General features: G+C 36.3%; 1 protein-coding gene across 1 annotated transcript in view; it reads right to left on the bottom strand.

The window, feature by feature from the left end:
* Positions 1 to 469: 469 nt before the first annotated feature.
* Positions 470 to 24,467, bottom strand: part of LOC311087991 (uncharacterized protein) — a 32,547-nt gene continuing 8,549 nt past the window's right edge. The window contains exons 5-18 of the mRNA XM_084121597.1: positions 21,299 to 21,361; positions 18,986 to 19,018; positions 18,813 to 18,854; positions 17,745 to 17,786; positions 16,204 to 16,230; positions 16,050 to 16,091; positions 12,897 to 13,052; positions 9,319 to 9,405; positions 9,196 to 9,243; positions 8,610 to 8,660; positions 7,714 to 7,746; positions 2,839 to 2,955; positions 2,671 to 2,721; positions 470 to 1,103 (exon numbers count right to left, since the gene is read on the bottom strand). Coding sequence (XP_083977723.1) covers positions 1,075 to 1,103; positions 2,671 to 2,721; positions 2,839 to 2,955; positions 7,714 to 7,746; positions 8,610 to 8,660; positions 9,196 to 9,243; positions 9,319 to 9,405; positions 12,897 to 13,052; positions 16,050 to 16,091; positions 16,204 to 16,230; positions 17,745 to 17,786; positions 18,813 to 18,854; positions 18,986 to 19,018; positions 21,299 to 21,361 — 821 coding nt within the window. The 3' untranslated portion in view covers positions 470 to 1,074. The remainder of the gene's footprint in view (positions 1,104 to 2,670; positions 2,722 to 2,838; positions 2,956 to 7,713; positions 7,747 to 8,609; positions 8,661 to 9,195; positions 9,244 to 9,318; positions 9,406 to 12,896; positions 13,053 to 16,049; positions 16,092 to 16,203; positions 16,231 to 17,744; positions 17,787 to 18,812; positions 18,855 to 18,985; positions 19,019 to 21,298; positions 21,362 to 24,467) is intronic.

Below are 24,467 nucleotides of genomic sequence, written 5' to 3'. Positions count from 1 at the left end.
CCTCAAAGAATGTTAATTGCTTCTAAAGAGAACACTTCATTTATGTTTTACTTGTTTTCTCTGTAACATTGAATGTAATAATATTATGCATTATACCACAATGTAAATCATTGCTATTATTATTATTATTATTGGTAACACTTTATTTTAGTGTTACACATGTTACTGTAGTAATAACTTTAAATGATGCATGATTTCATGCAATTAACCCTATAGTAAGTACATTTAGTTAATTATTACTACTCAGTACTTAAATGTATAATTACACTGTAACACTGACACCTTAAAATAGTGTAACCTTTTTCTTATAACTTATAATTTGCATTGTTATTATTGTTATATAGCTACAATAATGAATAATATTTCCTCTAAAGTTATATGATTGGCATTTGATGTTTGTGCAGTTCTGGTTTGTGTCTTTAAATCATTGCATTATGAAACTGTGTGCAATCAACTGTGTACATAGTCATTTAATGTAACCAACCCTTTATTTAAACTCAACAATTATTTACAGAATTTAAAATAACAAAAACAAAATAGAAAGAAAAAAATCCTATGAATTCTATTTGGTCAGACAACACAATTTCAAAGTGAATCATTCCAGGGTGTGAGATTTGCTTTTTATGAATATCAGCGGCAACAATTAAACATCAAACAAAACGGTGTGATTAAAGACACAGTAATGAAACTACATGACACTTTTTAAAGTAACGCAATGAAATGCCTCTCCAGAAAGGCTGTCGAATTACACATGCATACACGTGCACGCATCCCGTCCCATTCAAACTACGTGAAATTACATTCAAAACAAGTTATTAACAGTTCTATGTGCTAGTTCAGAACTGCAGTCGAAGCAGTGGGAGAAGGGTGTTATGAAAGAATAATCTGCGTCAGGAGCTCTAAATGAACGTTTGTGCTGCACTGTGAATGCATGAAAACACATGAATTGTTTGTGAAGTTCACTCTGATTCTCGAGATGAGAACGAGTAGTTATGATGTGCTGTTCAAATGTGCACCGGTTCACAGTAGCTTCATGGGAATCCTCGGCCCGCAGACCCGCGTTCACCGGCAGAGTTAGGGTGAATCCAGGAGGGTGTTTAAAACTGCATGAAAAACAGAATAAACATCCGTGTTAGAATGCATAAATGCAGTGTAGTATAGAGCGATTAACAGTTAAAAGATTGCGGTCTGGAGCGATATTATTCCTAAATGACAACGATTCGTCTCTGTCGAATCACACAGTGAACATTCAGATCTGCGTTCTGAGCCAGAGAGAGTCGTTGTCATGAAACAGCTTCACAAACACACTCTTTTCAACCACACACTATCATTATCTCTGTCTTACAATCATTCAGATTATCACTGAAGTACTAGATAAAGGTTTATAGTTCGGACAGAAACCCTGATGTCTACGGGAGTGATCAAAATAGAGTAAATCACCTTTTGAAAGTAGCTTGATGCTTCAAATAAAGATTGTGTCAATTACATCATGACACCAGTAGGTGGCGACAAATGACTGTTAAAAATGTGAATCATTGAATCATTCAAGAGATTCGTTCAAAAACACTGGTTCATCTAGTAATGGAACAAGTGAGGTATTTATGAGTGAGTCACTGAATCATTTAAGAGATTTGTTTAAAAAAATGCTGATTCATCTAGTAAAAGAAACAAGTGAAGTCATTATGAGTGAGTCATTGAATCATTCAAGAGATTCGTTCAAAAAATGCTGATTCATCTAGTAATGAAACAAGTGAGGAATTTATGAGTGAGTCATTGAATCATTCAAGAGATTCGTTCAAAAAATGCTGATTCATCTAGTAATGAAAAGTTTTTTTAATTTTTTTTTAATTAAAAGTAATGAAACAAGTGAGGTATTTATGAGTGAGTCATTGGATCATTTAAGAGATTTGTTTAAAAAAATGCTGATTCATCCAGTAATGGAACAAGTGAAGTCATTATGAGTGAGTCATTGAATCATTCAAGAGATTCGTTCAAAAAATGCTGATTCATCTAGTAATGAAACAAGTAGTGAGTCATTGAATCATTCACTCAACCTGATTTTTTTTAAATAATTCATTCAGATTCATTAAACATTTTAAATAGACTGCAGTAATTAACAGTTGTCAGAACCTCTAGTGTGTTATTTTGTTTAGTTTGTTCAGAATCGTGCAGCTCTAAGCACGTCCTGATTTTGCAGAGTTGGATACGTTTCTGCGTCGACATATTTTGTTGATCCTGGAACAACATTCCTGTCCGAAAATGTAATCCTAACCATTTCCCAACCCCTAAACCTAACCCCACCCATAACGTCTCCCTAAAATCAGAGTGAAATGATAAGTGAATAACTGATGTTGTCAGCCTAAACTTAACATAAACTGTAAACTTGACCCTCAAATCTGATTGGTTGATTGGAATGTTGTTCCAGGAACATGTTGCTCTTGGTGGAATCAGGTTCGGCTCTACATCATGTGACGGGGGTTTTCCATCATGTGGCAAACCAACAGTACTGGAATTGTTTATTGTATGAAAGAGTTAACTATTTTATTTTAATGCCAAAATTATGCATGATTATGTGGTTGGTGTATTTTATGCTGCTATCTAATGCCATATATGTAACAATATTCAGTGAAAAACATGTTTTAAAGGTGTAATAAGCTGTGATTGGCTCACCCTGTGGGTCGCTCTGAGTGCCGTTCTCTTCTTTGGCGCTCTCTGGGTCGCCTGAACAGAAAGCATATGTTCTCATTCAACAATTAACATACAGACTAGATGCATATGACGAGTAACTATGATCATGTGCTTCTGATTCTCCTCTAGAGCGTGAGGCGAGCCACTGACCTCTCTGGACCTTGAAGCACAGTTTCTTCTTCTGATAGGTGAAGTATCCGGTTATGGCACCAACAGCTGCTACTGCAATCCCACAGACGACACCAACAACTGTACCGGATCCACTGTCTGGAACAGAACCAAACCAAACCACACAGTATGTTACTATACGGCTGCTCACATGTTCTGGGTGGTTACTAGGGCGTTATTAGGGTGTTCTGGGTGGTTGCTAGGTAGTTATTGCTAGGTAATCACTACGGGGTTCTGAGTGGTTACTAGGGCATTGCTATGTAGTCATTAAGGTTTTCTGGATGGTTGCTAGGGCATTGCTAGTTAGTCATTAGGGTGTTCTGAATGGTTGCTAGGGCATTGCTAGGTAATCATTAGGAGGTTCTGAGTGGTTACTAGGGCGTTATTAGGGTGTTCTGGGTGGGTTGCTAGGTAGTTATTGCTAGGTAATCACAACGGGGTTCTGAGTGGTTACTAGGGCATTGCTAGGTAGTCATTAAGGTTTTCTGGATGGTTGCTAGGGCATTGCTAGGTAGTCATGGTTAATGGAGAATTGCTAGGCAGTCATTAAGAGGTTCTAAATGGTTGCTAGGGAGTTGCTATGCATTTATAAGAGGGTTCTGGGTGGTTGCTACGGCATTGCCATGTATTCGTTAGGGGATTCTGGCTGGTTGATAAGGTGATAGGTAGTTGTTGGGGTGGTTGCTAAGGTGTTGCTAGACATTAAGGAGTTCTGGGTTGTTGCTAGGTAGTTGTTAGGGGTCCTGAGTGGTTGCTAGGGTGTTGCTATGTAGTCACAAGAGGGTTCTGGGTGGTTCCTAGGATGTTGATACGTAGTTGTAGGGGTGGATGCTAGGGGCGTTGCTAGATAGACGTTAGGGGGTTCTGGGTGGTTGCCAAGGTGTTGCTAGGTAGTTGTTAAGGGGGTTCTGGGTGGAAATTCACTGTTTTGCATGAGAAGAGTTCCCTCTCGCACCTCTGATCTTCTGGTCTGTAGATATAACTCAGGTTCCTGCATTAAAATAGGTTTCACTTCAGGATTTTGGCTAACCCCTAACACTGAGCACTACTGACAGTGATGCTTGACTTAAACACCACTAATGACACGATCATCATCCACATGAGTTGATCTTTTATAATACCTGCCGCTCCACCCAATCTAACACACACAAAAGATCTGCTCGTTCACTGAAGTCAGATCAAACACAGATTAAAGAGGAATGGTCTCCTAATCATCGTTCTGAACCTGTTTGCAGCTCTTTAGTTTTCACAAAGCTCTTTTCCAGCATCAGTCTGTCAAGCTCAAAAACACTAATGATGTTTATACTGTATAATATCAGTGGATAGGCAGTAACCAGAGATTCACACAATGATCCACTAGATGGCAGCATTAGAATACAGCCACTTCAGATTTACATGGAATCCCATTTAAACTCATAAAAAGTGACATAAAAATTCAAATTTATGACATAAAACAATGACTTTTTATGACTTTTATCTCAGAATTTTGACTTCTTATGTCAGTTATGACTTAGTATGTCATAACTGTGACTGTTTTCATCAGGATTTTGACTTTTAATTCACACTTTTGACTTTTGTTCCTCATATTTTTGACTTTTAATTTACAATTTTGACTTTCTTTCTTATAATTATGATTTACCAAAGAATGTTATTTTTTTTATGTGATGAAAATAGGCTTCCGTAAGTTTAAAAAGACATTTCACGTGAAACCTCTTTAGAAGGTATTGACAAGTGTTGCATGATTTTGTCACATGGATCATATTGATATGCAATTTACATAACAAGCATGAGAGTCCCATGAGGAACTGGGTAAATATGTGATAAATAGAACCGTTGGGTGAAGCGGTCATAGCCGTGTTTTATCGTGAATAAAGCACAGCTATTGACCAATCAGAATCAAGGATTGGAACTAACCGTTTTATAAGTGTCTGTATTACAGGAGGTCTGAGGCTCAAAACTGGAGACTGAACGTTTTAGAGAAGAGGAAAACTAGAGCATTTATCTTCAATATAAAAGGGGTTTTTTTTTCACCTGGCAAAGGTTTGTTTATCACAGGCACTAATGCAGCATTACCCACAATGCCCTGCTGCAGAGAAACATCAGTTCGGTCCCTCCATGCAGTGACGGAGGGAAAAGCCCTCAAAGAGGAGAAAGACAAGACAAGACTGAACCTGATTTACTGATCCTGAGAGAACAAAACAAGAGACTCAACTGCACTTTATTCCCTCAGAGACACACAACAGACACACACACACACACACACACACAACCACACACACAGACACACAACAACCCTGTGAGGAAACGCATAGATACAGATAGACACAGACACACAACAACTACACTGACACACACAGACACACAACAACCACACAGACACACAACAACTACACTGACACACACAGACACACAACAACCACACAAACACACATCAACTACACTGACACACACAGACACACAACAACCACACAGACACACACAGACACACAACAACCACACAGACACACAACAACTACACAGACACACAACAACCACACAGACACACACACACACACACAACAACCCCGAGAGGAAACGCATAGATACAGATAGACACAGACACACAAGAACTACACTGACACACACAGACACACAACAACCCCACAGACACACAACAACCACACAGACACACAACAACCACACAGACACACAATAACTACACAGACACACAACAACCACACAGACACACACACACACACACAACAACCCCGAGAGGAAACGCATAGATACAGATAGACACAGACACACAATAACTACACTGACACACACAGACACACAACAACCCCACAGACACACAACAACCACACAGACACACAACAACCACACAGACACACAACAACCACACAGACACACAACAACCACAGACACACAACAACCACACAGAGACACACACACACACACACACACACACACACAGACACACAACAACCCCGAGAGGAAACGCATAGATACAGATAGACACAGACACACAACAACTACACTGACACACACAGACACACAACAACCACACAGACACACACAGACACACAACAACCACACAGACACACAACAACCACACAGACACACACAGACACACACACAGACACACACACAGACAGACACACACACACAGACACACAACAACCACACAGACACACACAGACACACTCAGACACACACACACACACACACAGACACACAACAACCCCGATAGGAAACACGTGTTCCCAGATAATGAAGGAAAAACTGACTCACGATCATCACGTCGTCACCGACTCGCTCATGTCGCTCCAAACCGTTCAAACGTGAAACATGCTAGATAATATTGATCAGAATCTTTTATTTATAACCTCAATCTCAATATCATGATATTTTATGTCATAATTTCGTCTTTTTAATCTCGTAATTTATAATAATAATAATTTTGACTTTTCATCTCCAAACTTGTATTATTTTCACTCTTCCAAGAAACAAGTTAGATGATATTAGTCAGAATGTTATTGTTCCATAACGTCAATCTCCGTCAATTTAGATTTTTTATTTCATAATTATGACCTTTTATTTCAATCTCCACTGATAATTTTAACTTTTTTCTCAAAATCGAAAGGATGACATAAGTCATAAAAAAGTCATAGTTGTGAGAAAAAAGTTTAAATTATCAGTGGAAATTGACATAAAAGGTCATAATTATGAAATAAATTGCCAATTGTGAGATTAAAAAGGTGAAATTAAAAGATTTATGTCATAACTTTGACTTTTCATCTCATAATTTCAACGTGACTTCAAACCCATATTATATTCATTCTTCCATGAAACATGTTAGATGATATTATTTAGAATTTTTATTTTATAACGTCAACCCAAATGGATAATTGATAATTTTTTAATCTCTCAATTCCATTAACACTTTATGTCATAATTTTCACTTTAATGTCAATTTCCATTTTTTTTTATCATATTTTGTATCATGTTCAATTTCATTATTTTGACACGTCGCTCCAAACTCATATTATTTATTTCTCCCATGAAACATATTAGATGATATTAGTCAGAGTGTTTGTTTTAAAAATGTGAATCTCCAATAGGATAATTCATAATTTTGACTTTTGATTTCATAACAGTTTTCTTGTAATTATGACTTCGACTAATATGCTGTAATTTTGTCTTCATCTCATAATTTCAACATGCCACTCCTATTGTGTTCTTTCAGTCATGAAGCATGTTAGATGATATTAGTCAGACTGTTTGTGTTTTATAACGTCAATGTGTGTGTTGTACGCAAACGTGACGTGTGTATCAGCTGATGTGTGTTTGTTCTGTGTGTGTTATTGGGTGGAGCGGCAGGTATTATAGATGATCAACTCATGCGGATGATGATCGTGTTATTAATTGTGTTTGTTAAGTCATGCTTCATTGTCTTCAGTGCTTCTTTCACATCAATAAATATAGACTTTAATCAGGATAGCTGTTAATTCTTAGGAACAGGAATAAGGCTGTGAGGAATAGAAATGCAGTGTGTTCAATGGATTGTAATGTTGTTTAACAACATACTGATGAAACGTTTGCTGTGAAAATGATGTGATCTACGACTTTTATACAGAGCTTGGCAATGTAAAGACTTTAAGTCTGTCCCTCACAGCCTCGTTTTACCCGACTAAAGTCTATGAGAATTACTAATGTTCACCTGCGTGATCATAAAACGGGTGAAAATAATCCCACAGACACACAATGGAGGAACCAGAACCACATCTACAGACCATAAGATCACAGAGACACGAGGAAAAAACCTCGAGCTTGTGTATATTAAATATTATTTCATATAATTTAAAAGTATGATACCTTTTGGCCCAGAAGCGGCTCCTGCACTGTGAGCTGTAAAAGTAGAGAGAACAATGAGATTAAACATAAATATTGGCAATAACCATTGTGAAATATGAAGAAAATACAATTACCATGTTTCCTAGACATTATACATTAAATATAATGCATTGCTTACAATTTTTTATGATCTATTTTTCCATGTTTCTGGGAAAGATAACAAATCCTGCCTATAAAAGCCTGATGAGTTGTTTGTCACTTTGACGCACACTGCAAAAAATACTTTATTTTTGTCTTGTTTTCCATCCGAAATATCTAAACACTCTTAAATCAAGATACATTTACTGGAGAAGCAAAATGACTGAAGATACTAAGTCTTGTTTTCTGAAAATAATCATTAAAATTAAGTGAGTTTCTGCTTAAAACAAGAACAAATATCTGCCAATGCAGGCAGAAAAATCATCTTAATTCAAAGGGAAAACAAGATTATTTTTCATTTTAAGCATAAACTCACTTAATTTCAGATCAGTTTTTCAGTAATCAAGGATTAATTTTGCTTCTCCAGTAAATGTATCTTGATTGAAGAGTGTTTAGATATTTGTGCTGGAAAACAGGACAGAAACACTGAGGAATAAAATAATGTTTTACAGTGTACAGAAACCGTGATTATCGAATTTTTATACTTTAATGGCTGTTATATTTGCCCTTACTTTTTTGATTAACATTAAAAAGTAATTTAATTGACTACAAACACATATATTTTGAGTGTTTTATGACCTTGAGCGGTTATTTTGAAAGGCTTATAATTTAATCCAGACTCGACTGATTTGACCAAACCTGAAAATAATGCATAATAAGTTTAAAGATGTAAGATCTAAATGCAAAACACCACGTAAATATGACAAAAAGTGGCGTACCTTTGCCATGATCTGCGCTCTGCTTGTCTGCATCTCCGATATTAACCTCTTCTGTGAGCAGAAATCTCTCATTAATCACTCTGTCTGAAATGTATTAATTCTATACATTCATAGCATTCAGAATAGCATGCATTAAAAAGTTAAATATGCTAGCTGTATTTATATTAGCGCTGGGCAACAATTAATCGCGATTAATCGCATCCAAAATAAAAGTTTGTGTTTACATGATATATGTATATCTATTTAAGAAATATTTGCATGTATATACTGTATATATATTTATACATAATTTATATTATATGTAAATATAAATATTTTATATATAAATAAAAAAAAAAACTTAAATATATACATGCATGTGTGTGTATTTATATATAGAAAATAGTTAGACACAGTACACACACATACTGTATATTATGTAAAAACATTTATTTTGGATGCGATTAATCATTGCCCAGCACTAATTTATTTATTAATTAATCCAAACTTCTGAAGGTGAAAGCTCAGGAATAATGGATGTAGTTTCTGTTAAATGATAGAGAATGTAAATACACAAATGCACTAAAGCTTTGAGATTATTGCTTACTTGTATCTTCACTGAAAGCATCAGAAAGATCAAATCCTCTAGACTGAACTGGAGAAACACAAAAGCACATGTAAACACATTTTCATGGTGTCAGACTCCATTACTGATAATCCAGAGTCAAACCTTTCACTTCTTCATCAGTATTCACTTCTTCATCAATATTCACTGGTTCATCAATATTCACTGGTTCCTCTGTTACGACACCGGAGTCTAAGAAAAAACACAGACATTACAGACAAAATATGACATTTAGTCCAGAAAACACTGCGACAAAATAACTATATTCCAGTGAATCTCATGAAAAGTGTAAGACTGCAAAAACTGGAAGAGAGGGCAAAGGAAAGTCTCACCTCAGAATCATCCTAATCTACCCCTCTTTCCCTCTTTCCCTCTTCCCCCACTCCTTCTCTCTCATGCTGAGATCACCAACATTCACCCAAGAATCTATATGGTTTAATGTGAATAATTATCATACAGTATTACACATGTGTGGTATCATTTGAAATGTCTCATTGCGACTGGTACAAACGTCTCATTCCTAAAGAAGGAAACCAAAAGGTAGTAAGGTTTTAAGAGTTTAGAGATAACTGGCACACAGAGGAAGGTGTGTCTTCCAGGCAAATGGCATCCTACTCTCAAAGGTGTAAATTCCATGTAAATTCCCATTGTTAGCAAATGTTTCCATGTAAATCAACCTCTGTCTCCAGTAAGTCTGGGACGGTGATTAATGCAAATTCCCACAGTGAACTCATGTTTGAAAAGAGGTTTCTGCCTTGGTCTGAGTGTTTAGGGAGATGCTGAAGAGGCTCGTGGAGATTCTGTAACTCACATCAGCCCATAATGTGCAAGGATCTCAAAGACTTCAGCATTATGTATTTTTCAAAATGTTGGGTTTCACCTTCATCTTTTACTCTTTATCTCTGAGCATTTGATCTTATTGTATTGATTATCTTTGAACGGATTATGAAATTGGCATGATACATTTACCTGACATAGTAAAATTGTTACATTTGATTTTATTCCGACTGACTCTGAAATTGTTTTCCCAAGTAGATTAAACGGATTCGTGTGTTACTGCAAGTTTTGCGTCAGATTAGTGACCAAGTGTACTTGGTTTGCAAAGACAAGAAGTTAATTTCTGTTTAGGGCAGCAAAAGTGCTGTTTGACCAACCTAAATCTGGGTGTCTTACCTCTGTTTTAATTTAATGTTACTTTAGATAAGTGTGTGTGGGAAATCACGACATGGCCAATCCAAAGCTATTATAGACAAGTAAAGTTGGTTGACTTATATCTGTAATAGTGGCCATACCTTTACTGAAGTAAAGATTACTTTAATTTCAAGTGTATGCAACCACTAAAAATATATTTGATTGTGTAAGCGTGAATGTGACTGATCTCAGGTATATCGCAGTTACCTCTGTTTGATAACCGAAGCTGACGAGCTTGTGATCGTGAGACCCGTGTTAAACAAGGCGTGAGGACCTCTGAGCGACATAGCTTCCTAATATGAACGGGTAAAATATAAGTAAAGAGTTGAAAAGAATAATCAAATGCGCTGCTAAACTATTATATAATTGACCAATAACCAATTGGCAATCTAACCTAAATTCGAGGTCGTGATAAAATGGAGTCAGATATAAAATGGAATTAAATTACTCTGCCACGCGGAAAGACAGTAACACACATCACATCAAAATTACTCACTTGATTATTTTATATTCATGACTATAATGCTTTTTCAACCAAATTCTCATTACTGTAATATGTACTTTATTTTTTAATTCTTATTATTTTAATTATTATTCCTATTATTCTCATTAATTATTTGAAATCAACAAACATTAGCGGCAGTACAACAAATACTACCATAACTTAAAAATACTTTAAAATTTAAATAAATGTTTTTTTTTCATTGCATTACAGTTTGAGAATTTATGTGCTTAATTGTCATTAAAATAATGTTGCAGTATAAAAAAAAGGTAACAGCCATAATTTTTTTTATGCTAAATATACATTTTTATATTTCATATATATATATTATTTTTTGATTATGGGGTGACATGTGACCCCATTTTCATGACAATTAAGCACATTTTCCTCTCCAAATTCTCCTAAAGGTAATGAAAGACTACATATTATTTAACTTTTTAAGTATTTTAACATTATGATTGAATTTGTTGTACTTTTGTTGTGCTGTTAATGTTTGTTGTTGTTTGTTGTTAAATTATTGTATTTAAGTAAAGTTCATGAGATTTACCCAGTATCTAATCAAAGTTTCTGTAATAAGTGTTAAATTGACCATGTTTGCATGTGTTTCAGTTGCAGAGAGAAACGCACCGGTTTCACCAGCAAAACAAACTCATTTCACTGACTGGACACTGGAAACCCCTCAGCTTCACAAACCTCCCAGTCCATCGCCTAATGCAGCATAATCAGAAGCTCATAAGTGAGTGATTTTGTTATATTCTCCATAAAAAGTGACTCTTACAAAACAGCCCTCAGCACAAGTAATATTATTAGTTTGGCATTCACATGTTGCTGCGTTATCATCATCATCACACAGCAAACAATGATATTCTTCCTCAGTATTTCTGTCTCGTTTTCCAGCACAAATATCGAAACATTCTTAATTCAAGATACATTTACTGGAGAAGCAAAATGACAGAAGATTTTTGTTTTCTGTAAAATGTATAAAATAAAATCTTGATTTAAGAATGTTTAGATATTTGTGCTGGAAAACAACAACATCATTTTAAGTATATTGTTATAAATGTACATTAAATTTAGCTGGATTTATGATCTTAACTCTTTCTCGCCAAAGAGAACTGAATCTCTGGATCAAAACACAGGAGAAGAAGAAGCGATAGAAGCAATGCTGACGCACATGTAAAATATCAGCATATAATTCAAAATTCATAACGTTACAGAATGTAAAGCTTTGAGGTGTTGATGGACTCGATCTTCTCCATCTGTGTTTATGATCATCGTTCTGAATCGCATCCGGACGCAAGTTTCTCAGCTTTTCTTCAAAATGTTGCTTTTTCTAACCAAACTTACTCACATTCAAGTGTAGATACAAAAAGAATGCATGAAGCTAGTTTTTTTTTTTAAAGCAGAGGCTCTGTTCCTTCTTTTCATATATTGACTGTTTACATAATTATATAACAAAATATTGTGGGGAACAATAAAAGTTTTGTGCAAATGAAAACACTGTTTAAAAAACACTGGTGGGGAAAGAGTTAATAACTGTGAAAAATGTCCTATGACTTTTTATCTCACAATTGCATTATATCTGAGATAAAAAGTCGCAAGTACCATTTTTTTACTTTTTTTATTCCGTGGCAGAAACAAGTTTCCATAAAAATACAAAACGCACAACACTGTATCTATTTCTAATTAGATTGGGTTCTTACAATAATTTTAATATTGATTTCATTTCAATTCAGTTTCGAAGGATAGATGTGATTCTGCCTTTGAATCTGGTCAAAATGTGATATCTTATTATGATGTCTTAAAATAGGCAACACTAGGTTTTGTAACAGATCCATGAACCTGAGGAATACGTCAATCCATTTTTACAAAGAGACTGATTGAATCCTCACGCCTATTTTTTATCATTTCCAGCATTCTCTCTCACACACAAAAGCATTCAGACAGGAAATATTCTTAAAAATGCATGTTTATGACATTTCCTTGTTACCTTGATCTGGTTCCTCTTGGTCCGGTTCCTCTTGGTCCGGTTTCTCTTGGTCCGGTTCCTCTTGGACCGGGTCCTCCAGGACCGGTTCCTCTTGGTCTGGACTCTCTGGCGTTGGTTGTTCTTCTACTTCACCTGTAGCTTCTTCTGCCGTGATTTCTGATAAAGAGAAACAGATGTTCTTTTCAGATGTAGTCTAAACCAGCGAACAAGACAAAGATCTGTGATGATAAAGATGGGAAAACATGTTCACTGCAATAAATGCTTTTCTTACTTCATATTTCTGTCTTTTTTTCCAGTGCAAATATCTAAACATTCTTAATCAAGATACATTTACTGGAAAAGCTAAATGAATTAAGATATTAGGGGCCCTATTTTAACGATCTAAGCTCATGGTCTAAAGCGCAGGACGCAAGTTCACTTAGAGCGTGTCCGAATCCACTTTTGCTAGTTTAACAACGGGAAAAATGGTCGGTGCTCCCGGCGCTGGTCTAAAAGGGTTGTCTCTATTCTCTTAATGAGTAATGGGTGTGTTTTGGGTGTAACGTGCGTTAAACCAATCAGAGTCTCATCTCCCATTCCCTTTAAATGCCAGTTGCGCTCGCCCATGGCGGATTCGCTGTTTACATGACGGAATCTGATAGTGGAAAGACCGAACGCGTCTCCAGAGCACAGACGGATCTGCTCGTGCGCGAGGTCAAAGTGCGCAAGCAGAACATCTACGGGACTAGACGGATTCACCATATCTTTATGGACACAATAATAATCTTTTACATTGTAATCCTTTTATTTTTAATATTTGGCATGTTTGTGTGTTGCTGTGCGTCCCTGTGTGTGTAATAAGCAGAGTGTGTGTTTAATAAGCAGAGTGTACGCACGGTGTGGACCTGCCTATAGGCGCACATTACTAACGACAATAAATAACAACAAAATAACAACAAAAACCTTTAAATAACAACAAATATATATTTGCCATTGACTTTAGAGCAGGTTTCAGTTGGTCAATGGTTCAGTCTATTTCAGTTCCTCAAAATAGCAACGCTCAACAATGCGCCAGAACACACACTCGTTCTCAGACCAGCAGACCATGGGCGAACAAATGGGCGCAAATGCATTTGCTATTTAAACAGCGCGGCGCAGGACGTGAAAATGAAAAGTGCGTTGGGCTGAAACTAGCAAAACACACTTGTGTCGCGCTTGGCGCTGCATTGCGCTGGGTGTAAGATAGGGCCCTTAAAGTTTTTATGCTGCACTGTAAAAGTCTCAACTTCTTTTCTTTTCTTTTCTTTTCTTTTTTTAATTTATTTATTTATTTATTTTTTTACATTTTGTCAGTTCAAAAACATTGGACAAATCAATTGAATAAACACTTTTTTTGCTAAAATAAAAAAACACGCTCCATAAAGCCGCGCGGGAATGAAGACCTCCGCCGCTGCAGTCGTGCTGAAATAAGTCAAAGTGCGCAAGCAGAACATCTACGGGACAAGCCGGATTCACCATATCTTTATGTACACGATAATAATCTTTTACATTGTAATCCTTTTAATGTTAATATTTGGCATGTTTGTGTGCCGCTGTGCGTCCCTGTGTGTTTAATAAGCAGAGTGTGTGTGTAATAAGCCTATACTACTACTACTATGGCCATCCATGTCGAGTGCGACGAACTGCTTCCTGTTTTGAGCGTCTCTCTTCCAGAAATGACTTGTAGGCCTCCTGAGAGTCCCTGCGGCCGTTGTTAATTTCTGCGCGCCAGTTGGGTCTGTCATTTGCAAGTGCCTCCCAGTTGTCCAGGTTGATGGAGAAGGCCTGAAGATCCCTCTTAATGACGTCTTTAAAACATAGATGGGGGCAACCATGTTTGCAGGGGGGAATTTGCCAGCTCGCCATATAGCAAGATTTTTGGGAGGCGGGTGTCATTCATTCGATAAATATGCCCAGTCGGATGGTTCACTGGAACCAGTTCTCTCAAGTATGACAGAGTTTGGCACATGGTCCTTCCAGCATACACCCAGTATGGAGCGAAGGCAGCGAACATGGAAGGCGTTAAGGCGATGTTCGTGCCTCCTGTATGTTGTCCATGTCTCACTTGCATATAGTAAGGTGCTAAGTACACATGCATGGTATACACAGACTTTGAGGAGCAATGAGAGGTTCTTGTTGTGCCAGACACGCTTGCTCAATTCTCCAAACATTGATGATGCCTTCCCAAGGTGCTTTGCGTCAAGGTTATTGTTGTTTGATACTGTGGAACCCAGGTAGGTGAATTTGTCTACCACAGATAGACATGTGTTGTTAATGTATACTGTAGGGTTCAGGGTTGCAGGTTGGGCAAGGATAACTGTCTTTTTAAGACTAATCTGCAAACCAAACTCTAGACATGCAGTGGCAAAAGATGAGCAGAGTAGTTGTAGATCTGCCTCTGAGTGGGCAACAAAGACAGCATCATCAGCATAAAGCAGCTCACGTACCAGAACATGGCGTACTTTAGTCTTCGCCCGCAGTCTGGACAGATTGAACAGTTTTCAGACCAGCGGCCCATGGGCGAACAAATGCATTTGCTATTTAAACAACGCGGCGCAGGACGTAAAAATGAAAACTGCGTCGGGCTGAAACTAGCAAAACACACTTGCGTCTATATGTCTTGTTTACTGAAAAAAAGTGAGTTTATGCTTAAAATAAATAAATAAAACAAGATTATTTTTCTGACTCCACTGGCAGATTTTTTTTCTTATTTTAACTCACTTTAACTCAGTAAACAAGTCTTAATATCTTCAGTCATTTTGCTTCTCCAGTAAATGTATCTTGATTTAAGAATGTTTAGATATTTGTGCTGGAAAACAAGACAGAAACACTGAGGAAGAACATCATTTTTTGCAGTGCATGTGTATAAGAACTTGTTAAGAACTTCTTTAATGAAATCAGACATTTTTTTAATATCTCAAGATTGATGTAACCATTTATATAACATTACAGTAATGCAATGACTCTGTTATAGTTTAACTGTGGCTATCAAAAGTTGTTAATAAAAACGTTTTGTTTCTATGTAACAAAAACAAAGCAAAGTTTATATCTGACGTCAACTTGTGGCTTTGAAAAGATCAAACTGTGAGATAAAGAAGATAAGACCGAACTGAGAGATAAAAGAATAAATGAAACCTTGTTCAGTAAGGTCAGTCTCTTCAGCCGGTGGATCAGCTTCTGAAAACCAAAGCAAGCGAGTATTCAACGTCTGTAAACTTAAAATAATCTTAAAACAGCAGTTTACAAATGTACAGTACGTGCAAAAACATAATATAAACTTTCTGCCAACCTGTTTCAGGTGCGATGGCTTTATCTACTGTACGACAAAGAAAAAAACAATGATCAGTACAATATGTTTTTTAAGTCGCACTCAAAAAATATTTTAGGCTTTGAATTGCATATAAAATGTCCATCCATTTGCATTACACCGTTAACATACACTAAAAACTTAATGTCATGCATAAATGAAGTTGCACTAAAAAAACAGTTTATTATTTATTTGCATCTATTTGATTTGATGTAAATAATCATATTTTCAAAATGCATTTATTCAAATGGCTTAGATTCAGCATACATCTGTTCGTTGTGAAAACATATTATTCAGTTAAAAGGTATGAATATGACTAGTTGTGGAACAAGCAATATTCAGTATGAGGTTGAAAGAAATTGGATGTATTGATTATAAATATATCTGGTTATTGCGTATTTAAAACACGTTTAGAACAATCGCAGAAATATAACCTGTTTCATTTATCTATGACTGACAAATATGCATCACATTAAGTTTATTCAATTGTTAAACACAAGTTAATGTTATATGCAATTCAAATACATAAATCTTAAATTTAGGATTGAATATTTTTTGCATGCACACGTAATTTTTATTATTATATTATATTATATGTATATTTCCATTGATGTAAATTCTTTAGAAATGAGTTTTGTAGACAAATATGAATTGACAACATAAAAACATAATATTTCAGCCCCGTTTATGCTATTTTAAAGGTTCCTAATTTTGTTTTGGAGTCTCCTACAATTGATTTACATGCATCCAAAGTCAAAAAACACTTTAATTTTCTCATAATTAGCAGCATCAGCTCATTTCTCAGTGTCTGAAACAGTACGATCAAAGATTCAGTCTCTAAACCCCGCCTTTCTGAGAGATGCTCTGCTCTGATTGGTCAGACGGCACAGTCTGTTGTGATTGGTCGACCGCTTACAGCGCGTGTTGAAAATGAAACGGCCATTAGCAAATTTGAATTTCATCTCAGAAACGATGGCGTGGGTTTTACCGTATCAATATCGTCAAAGTGGATTTGAACAACACGATCCAAACTCTTCCAGTCTCAGATATAACTAGTGTTTGAGGGCGGAGCTAAGTAGACATCGTTCACCGACAGCCAATGAAGACCATTATGCAAATATGTTACGTTGTTACACAGGTATGTAACAAAACAAAAAAACTGACGACTCGTTTCTGCAGTTCAGAATCGAATCTTTCTTTTGGGTGACAATAACTTTATCTGATCGTTAAAACCTTGCAGACCTTTTACATTCATAAACAGCTCTATTACACCCTATATGAAAGTGAATATTTGAAAAAAAGCATAAAAAAGAAAAAAAGAGCACCCTACTATTATAAGCTTGGGGAAAAAACTAAATAAGGATGAGTTTGGGAAGAAAAATGTCCCAGATACCTTTTTGGGAAAGCAATTTGAGAATGCCACAAAGCTGGACTGCCAAAGCACTCGCCACAAGTGTCAATAACACACACACTTTGAGCAGAGCTGGTGGAAAGACATGTGGAGAGAAGTGTCGTGTTTCTACCTGCTTCAGTGGGAGCCTCTTCTTCAGCAGGTTCCTCTTCAGCTGATGAAGCAAAGTCAGGGAAATATGAGTCAGATGCATATGATGATCACTGTTTATTTGAAATATGTGTGGTTATAGCATCACTTAATTTGATAACATCGATCCTGGAGGAATGTGTGAACGGGATGATTGTCCGACTCACTGTTATTGTGTTTAGTGTTTCACGAGCAACATATTAAACATTGCATCTGTTTTTTCACTACATCTCGGCTATACTGACTCTTACCGAAACGGCAAAAAATGTAATAGTCAAAACCACATTATTATTACAGGCCCGATGAATTTCTATGACTTTTCCAGTCCTTCATGATTACAGGATAGTTTAAAAATCCTCTTATACGGAAAGAGCAACTTCTAGCGATGGAATATTTTAAGGCTGAGGATAACTAGAATTATCTCTGAGAAATTCCCTTGATTTTGTTCATGATTCTTACAGGCCCTTTTTTAATTTTCTAATACATTAGCGTCCAAAAGTGATGCTTAGGAAAATTCACATCTGCATCCTTCATTCAAATATTATATAAGATATTGTAGTCATATTGTGTAGTTGTGCTTGCAGTCGATGTTTTATTAGTGATAATAACGCTATGAAACATGAAACATTTCTGGCCAGACTGTCATTCAAAGAAATTATGAACACATGCAAAAACAAGAGAACCAACGAAATATTAATTTGATTATGATTATGTTGTAATCAATGTATGCTTTTTTTTTTTTTTGCATACTAAAATCAAACCTGTAGCTGTAGTTTGACTTTTTTGCCAAATAGTTTTGTCCAATAAATTACTTTACCAAGCTTAGTATTTTTTCTTCCCTCATATTTAAAATATTAAAAAAATATAAAATATTTTCCTTATATTTGGATGGTTTCATTGAACATACAGGGTCATTAAAAACAAACATCACTTTTGGCCACTGCTGTATATCCAGGTTTTCTACACCTGATTTTAATATTCATGTTTTTATTATATTATATCTCCTTGTTATCGTCTGTTATTTGTGTCTCTTTATTTCAGTGATATTTACCTGCTGGTTTTTCTGTCGCTGGCTGCTCGTCCTCGGCAGCACCTGGGAAACACACACACACACACACACGAGATGAAAACCTTCAAACATGGCAGATCTGGGTGATGTGGTGATTTAGTTTTGTTCAGGCGTTATAAGTGTGTTGACACTAGTCTAGTATTGGAAACCTGTACCTGAATCAAGCGTTGTCTCTTCAGCTTCTGTCTCTATTAACAACACAAAAGACAATAAATCACAATATTTCAAGGTGTATCATTATATCGACTCTGATGAATATGCATTCTGTATGAATGCATTGACTAACAGACTATGTTACCTGGCAGAATATTCTGATTATTATTAATCATTGTAGTCTTTCATCAAACTGCATATTGCATTGAGCCAAATAGCTTTTATTTTTATAATTATAGTTTTCATTTTAATTTTACCTTAATTTTTAGTAATGTTGTTTGTGTTTGTCATTGTATTCGTTTTTTATCTTTCTATTTAGGTTTAATTTATTTTTATTTCAGTGTTTTATTTATTTTCAAACGTAATTCAAGTTGCCAAAAAATTAGTTTAAGTTTTTCATCTAATATTTTTATTTTATTTTATTTCAGCTTTATTTCAATAACTGAAAATTTTTTTAATTTTTAATTTTGATTTTTAATTAGTTTTACTTCAGTTTTCAATTTTATTTATTTCCAGTTAGCAACTTTATTTCATTTAGTTGCGAAAGGTAACATTTCTGATTTCTGTTTAACCCTCTGGTGCTGTTCGGTCATTTTTTGACTGAAAAAATTTATGTTTTGTTTTTTTTCAAAACAAAACTTCAATGAAATTGGTACAAAACTTAGTTTTGGCGCTTCTATGTGAACACACACATAAAAATCACGGACATGAATCAAAAAGGTAAATGGTCCTGAAAAAATAGTCACACTTTTAATCTGAGTGGTCAAAAATGAAATGAATGGGAAACGAATTTCGTCTAGTGGAAGCGTTTGGCCAAACAAAATATCACTGAAAGCTCATTTTTTGGATCAACCTCAAATTTGGAACACAACTTTTATGGATTTGATTTCTCACATTTTTAGAGTACAACCTGTTTAGGAAAATAAATATAATTAATATAAAAATTAAAAATAGAATTTTTTATTTTGTAATTTTGAAATTCTATCACCTTTTTTTAAGTTCACATTTTTTTACCTTTTTTCATCTGCCTAGTTTCGTCTTTCCAAAGAGACCAAACTTCAGTCTGTGATCCAAAGCATTAAATATCTATGAGAGTTTAAGCTGGAAATGTTCAGGTCTATGCTCAAAAAGTGAATAAATGGATTATAACTACTGCATAAATATAATTTAGTATCATAAAATCCCTTAAAAATACAAAATTATCATTATCAAACTAAAATAATTTACATTCATTTGACTGAAAGCCACATTTGGTCATTTTTGAAAGCCACATGAAGTTTTTAAGGTAATATTTATATTTTATTTTATTTCAGTTTTATGAAAACAACTTTTAAAGAGGACCTTTTATGCCCTTTTACAAAGTCTTGATGTTGTTTTCGGGCTCTTATTCATGCAAATGCTTTTAAACCATTCAAGTGGGACAAGACAAAAGAGAAAGCGCTGCCTTTAAATGTCCAGTCATGACACACACACACACACACACGACGCGCAGTATCATGCACACAGACAGCGCGCCAGAAAACGTTTCTTTCGCGCTTGAACGAACAATAACGCAATCAAAGAACAAAGGAAACAGAGAAAATGACTCTGCTCTTGACTAAAGTACTTCTGTAGCTTTAATAAGGATTAGTCTATATTTCATTTATAATTTATGCAGTGCAGACTGTTTGATAACTTTATTACATTTCTGTACAAGTATTTAAAATATACTGTCTTTATGTTGTCTCTACATTAATGTGGAGATTAACTGTGAAATTATTACATTATAAAATATATAAACTAATGTAAACCTATAAAAACGTAAGTGTTTTTAATTGCAATTAATCGCGAATAATCACAGAAAAAATGTGTGATTAAGTGAGTTAATTTTCTTAACCGATTGACAGCACTAGTTTTAAATCAAGTCAAGTCGAGTCTCCTTCATTTATACAGCGCTTTATCAATATAGATGTTTCACAGCAGCTTTACAGTGATAACAGGAGATTACAGTAACAGAGATTGTTTAGGCTTTACAGCAGATCTAGAATAAAGTTATTGTCCAGATAAAGTTAGTTTTGATTGATTCACTTCCATTGTAAAGATCATTAGTTATTAACTTAGCGGCTGCTAACACACACCGCTCTCACAGAAAACCCTTAATGTGTTCTGGCTGTTCATTTGCAGAACAACAGTGTGTTTTAGTTTAGCTACACCTCTTATTAATGGTAAAATCACTGTAAAGTGCTTTATTTCAGTGTGTGTGTGTGTGTGTGTGTGTGTGTGTGTGTGTGTGTGTGTGTGTGTGTGTGTGTGTGTGTGTGTGTGTGTGTGTGTACCTGTAGGATCTGTGACTTCATCCACAACTTTATCCCCTGTTTCTTTAGTTGGAGGTTCAGCGTCTGTAACACAATCACAGTCAGAGACGTGACACTAGATCTGAACATTACTGATTCCTGCACTGTAGAAATATTATATTTTCATGATTTGTAATCACAACTTTTTATCTTTTGTCAAATCAACTTAGATAATTAATGTGGTTCAGATAACATATTATTTCGAGTTTCTATTTATGAAACCAATCTCCTTTATTTTATTAACTCAAAAGTTGAATGCCTGGTTCAGATTACACGACTCGACCGGTTTGACGCAGAGTGTCGTGGGGATTCGTAAACGAGAACGGGCGCCACGATAAAAAGACTAGCATGTTTAATTTTTTTCGGCCCTCCATGACGGGTTCAGTCAAGAGTGAGTGAGTGTGTGAGTGAGTGAGTGTGTGCGAGTGAGTGTGTGTGTGTGTGTGTGTATGTGTGTGCGAGTGAGTGTGTGTGTGTGTGTGTGTGTGTGTGCAAGTGAGTGTGTGTGTGTGTGTGCAAGTGAGTGAGCGCACAAGTGAGTGCGAGTGTATCTATGTGTGCGAGTGAGTGAGTGTGTGTGTGTGTGTGTGTGTGCAAGTGAGTGTGTGTGTGTGTATGTATGTGAGTGAGTGAGTGTGTGCGAGTGAGTGTGTGTGTGTGTGTGTGTGTGCAAGTGAGGGTGAGTGAGCGCACAAGTGAGTGCGAGTGTATCTATGTGTGAGAATGAGTGAGTGTGTGTGTGTGTATGTGAGTGAGTGAGTGTGTGCGAGTGAGTGTGCGCGCAAATGAGTGCGTGTGTATCTATGTGTGTGAATGAGTGTGCGAGTGAGTGTGTGTGTGTGTGTGTGTGTGTATGTATGTGTGCGATTGTGCACGGAGTGAGTGAGTGTGTGTGCGAGTGAGTGTGTGAAAGTGAGTGTGTGTGTTCACGCGAGTGAGTGAGTGTGTGTGTGTGTGTGAGTGAGTGAGTGAGTGAGTGAGTGTGTGTGCGATTGAGTCTATGCAAGTGAGTGTGTATGTGTTCACGCGAGTGAGTGAGTGTGTGTGTGAGTGTGTGTGAGTGAGTGAGTGAGTATGTATGTATGTGTGCAAGTGAGTGTGTGTGTGAGTGTGTGTGAGACGGCACACAATGACTTGTCGGGAAGCAACGTGTAGCAGAGGGGTTACCAGGATGTCATTGGGGGGTGGTGGGGGGGGGGGGGGTTTGGCTTGTTTGGGGGGGCAACATAAACAATTGACAAATCGGCACAAAATGAAGCTATACTACACACAATCTGTTTCAGTGCAGATCTTCTTCTAAGCCAGCAACCCAGAGATAGGCACAGGACTCCTATTAGACTATAGGGCTATCACTGAACAGTTAGTTAAACCAGGTCAACATTAATAATATGATGATGATATTATTATTATTTTTATTATTGACAGATTCATATTTATCAGATCACTGTGATTGCCTGATGATGAGTGACAGATGTCTGCTTGTGAGAAGACGTGCTACACGAGTATAGGCTCCCGAGAAGGACGAGAGAGTTTTTAAACGAATCTGAAGTCACGTCTGTATAGACAAGAGGTAAATTCATTTGTTTGTTCTTCTAAGCTGTCCCAGACGTAGACGTGCTTATGGAAATAAAGTGACACGCCCATTATTTTTAGGAGTTTCTCTTAAATTCGCCAGTTAGGAGCTATACTTGTATAGCCTGGCTGCGCCCTCCTACGCACTTCCGCTCAATTTCATTTTCCTTCAGTACTACGTCTGGGACTGCTGTATATTCTTAGGTTTCCAGAAATCAATTTTTTGTAGGACCAATCAGCGAACAGAGGGAGTGGCTGAGAACGATGACGTTGATGTGATCACACACATGACTAGCGTCGGCCAATAGTGAGCCTACATGTGACGTACAACACAGACGCGCTGCTCTATCAAGACTCGAGGAACAGAGAGAAGGAAATGAATAGTGGAATAAAGTCGTTATTTTTGTTTGTTTTTGCGCACAAAAAGTATTCTCGTCGCTTTATAAACTTTATAAAAGATAGACATCTTATTCTAAACATAATCCTCTGATCTTTCGGACGACCACACGTTAGCGATTGGCTATGGCAGATCCTGAGTGACTCTGGGCAGATCCAATAGTTTTGAACTTTAACAGAGAACCCGCCTTCAAGGAAGTAAACGTTTCTCAATGGAGAGAGGCCAGACTCTCTGTACAAATGAAATGTACGAGAGTCTGGTAGAACCAGGCTAATACTTGTAGCCTCTTATAAGATTCATAAGACAAGCAATAGGCTACAGTTTTTTAATTAACGTTCTGATTAGGGACTGTTTGTTTTTTATTTAAGGGACTACCGGAGGAGTTTTGAGATATATAGTCAACTTATATAAATGTATTTAATCAAATACTACTATTTTTCACAGTCATCTTTTTACTTTAAGACCGGGGTAAAGCAAGGAAAACTACAATTTAACAAGGCGACAATGAACAGCACTCGTCTCATTCGTGGAGGTGGAAAAACAAGTTCTTTGTGACATGCAAGATTTATTATATTAAAATTGAAATGCAAAAGAAAAGGCACGAATTTTTGTCAATTTTAAGTTTTAATTTAAAATGTTTGCGATTTTAATATTAGTACGTTTAAATATTTTCCCACTTGCTTGAGCAACTTAATATATAAATCTATATATAAGTAATGCATTGAATGATACGTTGTTTAAATTGTGTTTAAACGTGAATACGTCTATTAAAGAGTGTATATGTGTACAAAGAGAATCGCAATGTTGACAAAACTTTTGTTTAATAAAAGTTGCTGATAACTTGGATTTGAACTAAAAATAGTGAGTGTGTGTGTGTGGTACAGCCGTGGTTTACGCACTGCAAACTCAGGATATGTGAAGCACTATAGCGTGAGCTGCTCCTGCACCGCATTCACACTGCACACAGAGTCGGCCTATGTGTGAAACAGGCGTTAACCTCTGCTTTCATCACACTCCACTGTTATGGTGGCCATTTCAGAAGAGACCCATCAGACCCATCTGCTAGCGATGGAAAAATATGCACAAAACAAGCCACTTTGAAATGTTGCTGTTTTCATGAATACAAAAGTTGGATGACCCTCCCCTCAACAAAGAATAAACAGACATGACCCTCCCCTATTT

The sequence above is a fragment of the Abramis brama genome, assembly GCF_963993115.1.
Source record: "Abramis brama genome assembly, chromosome: 8".
NCBI classification, from domain to species: Eukaryota; Metazoa; Chordata; class Actinopteri; order Cypriniformes; family Leuciscidae; genus Abramis; species Abramis brama.
The sequence above is the reverse complement of the archived record's forward strand: the minus strand, read 5'-3'. Positions and strand labels throughout refer to the sequence as shown.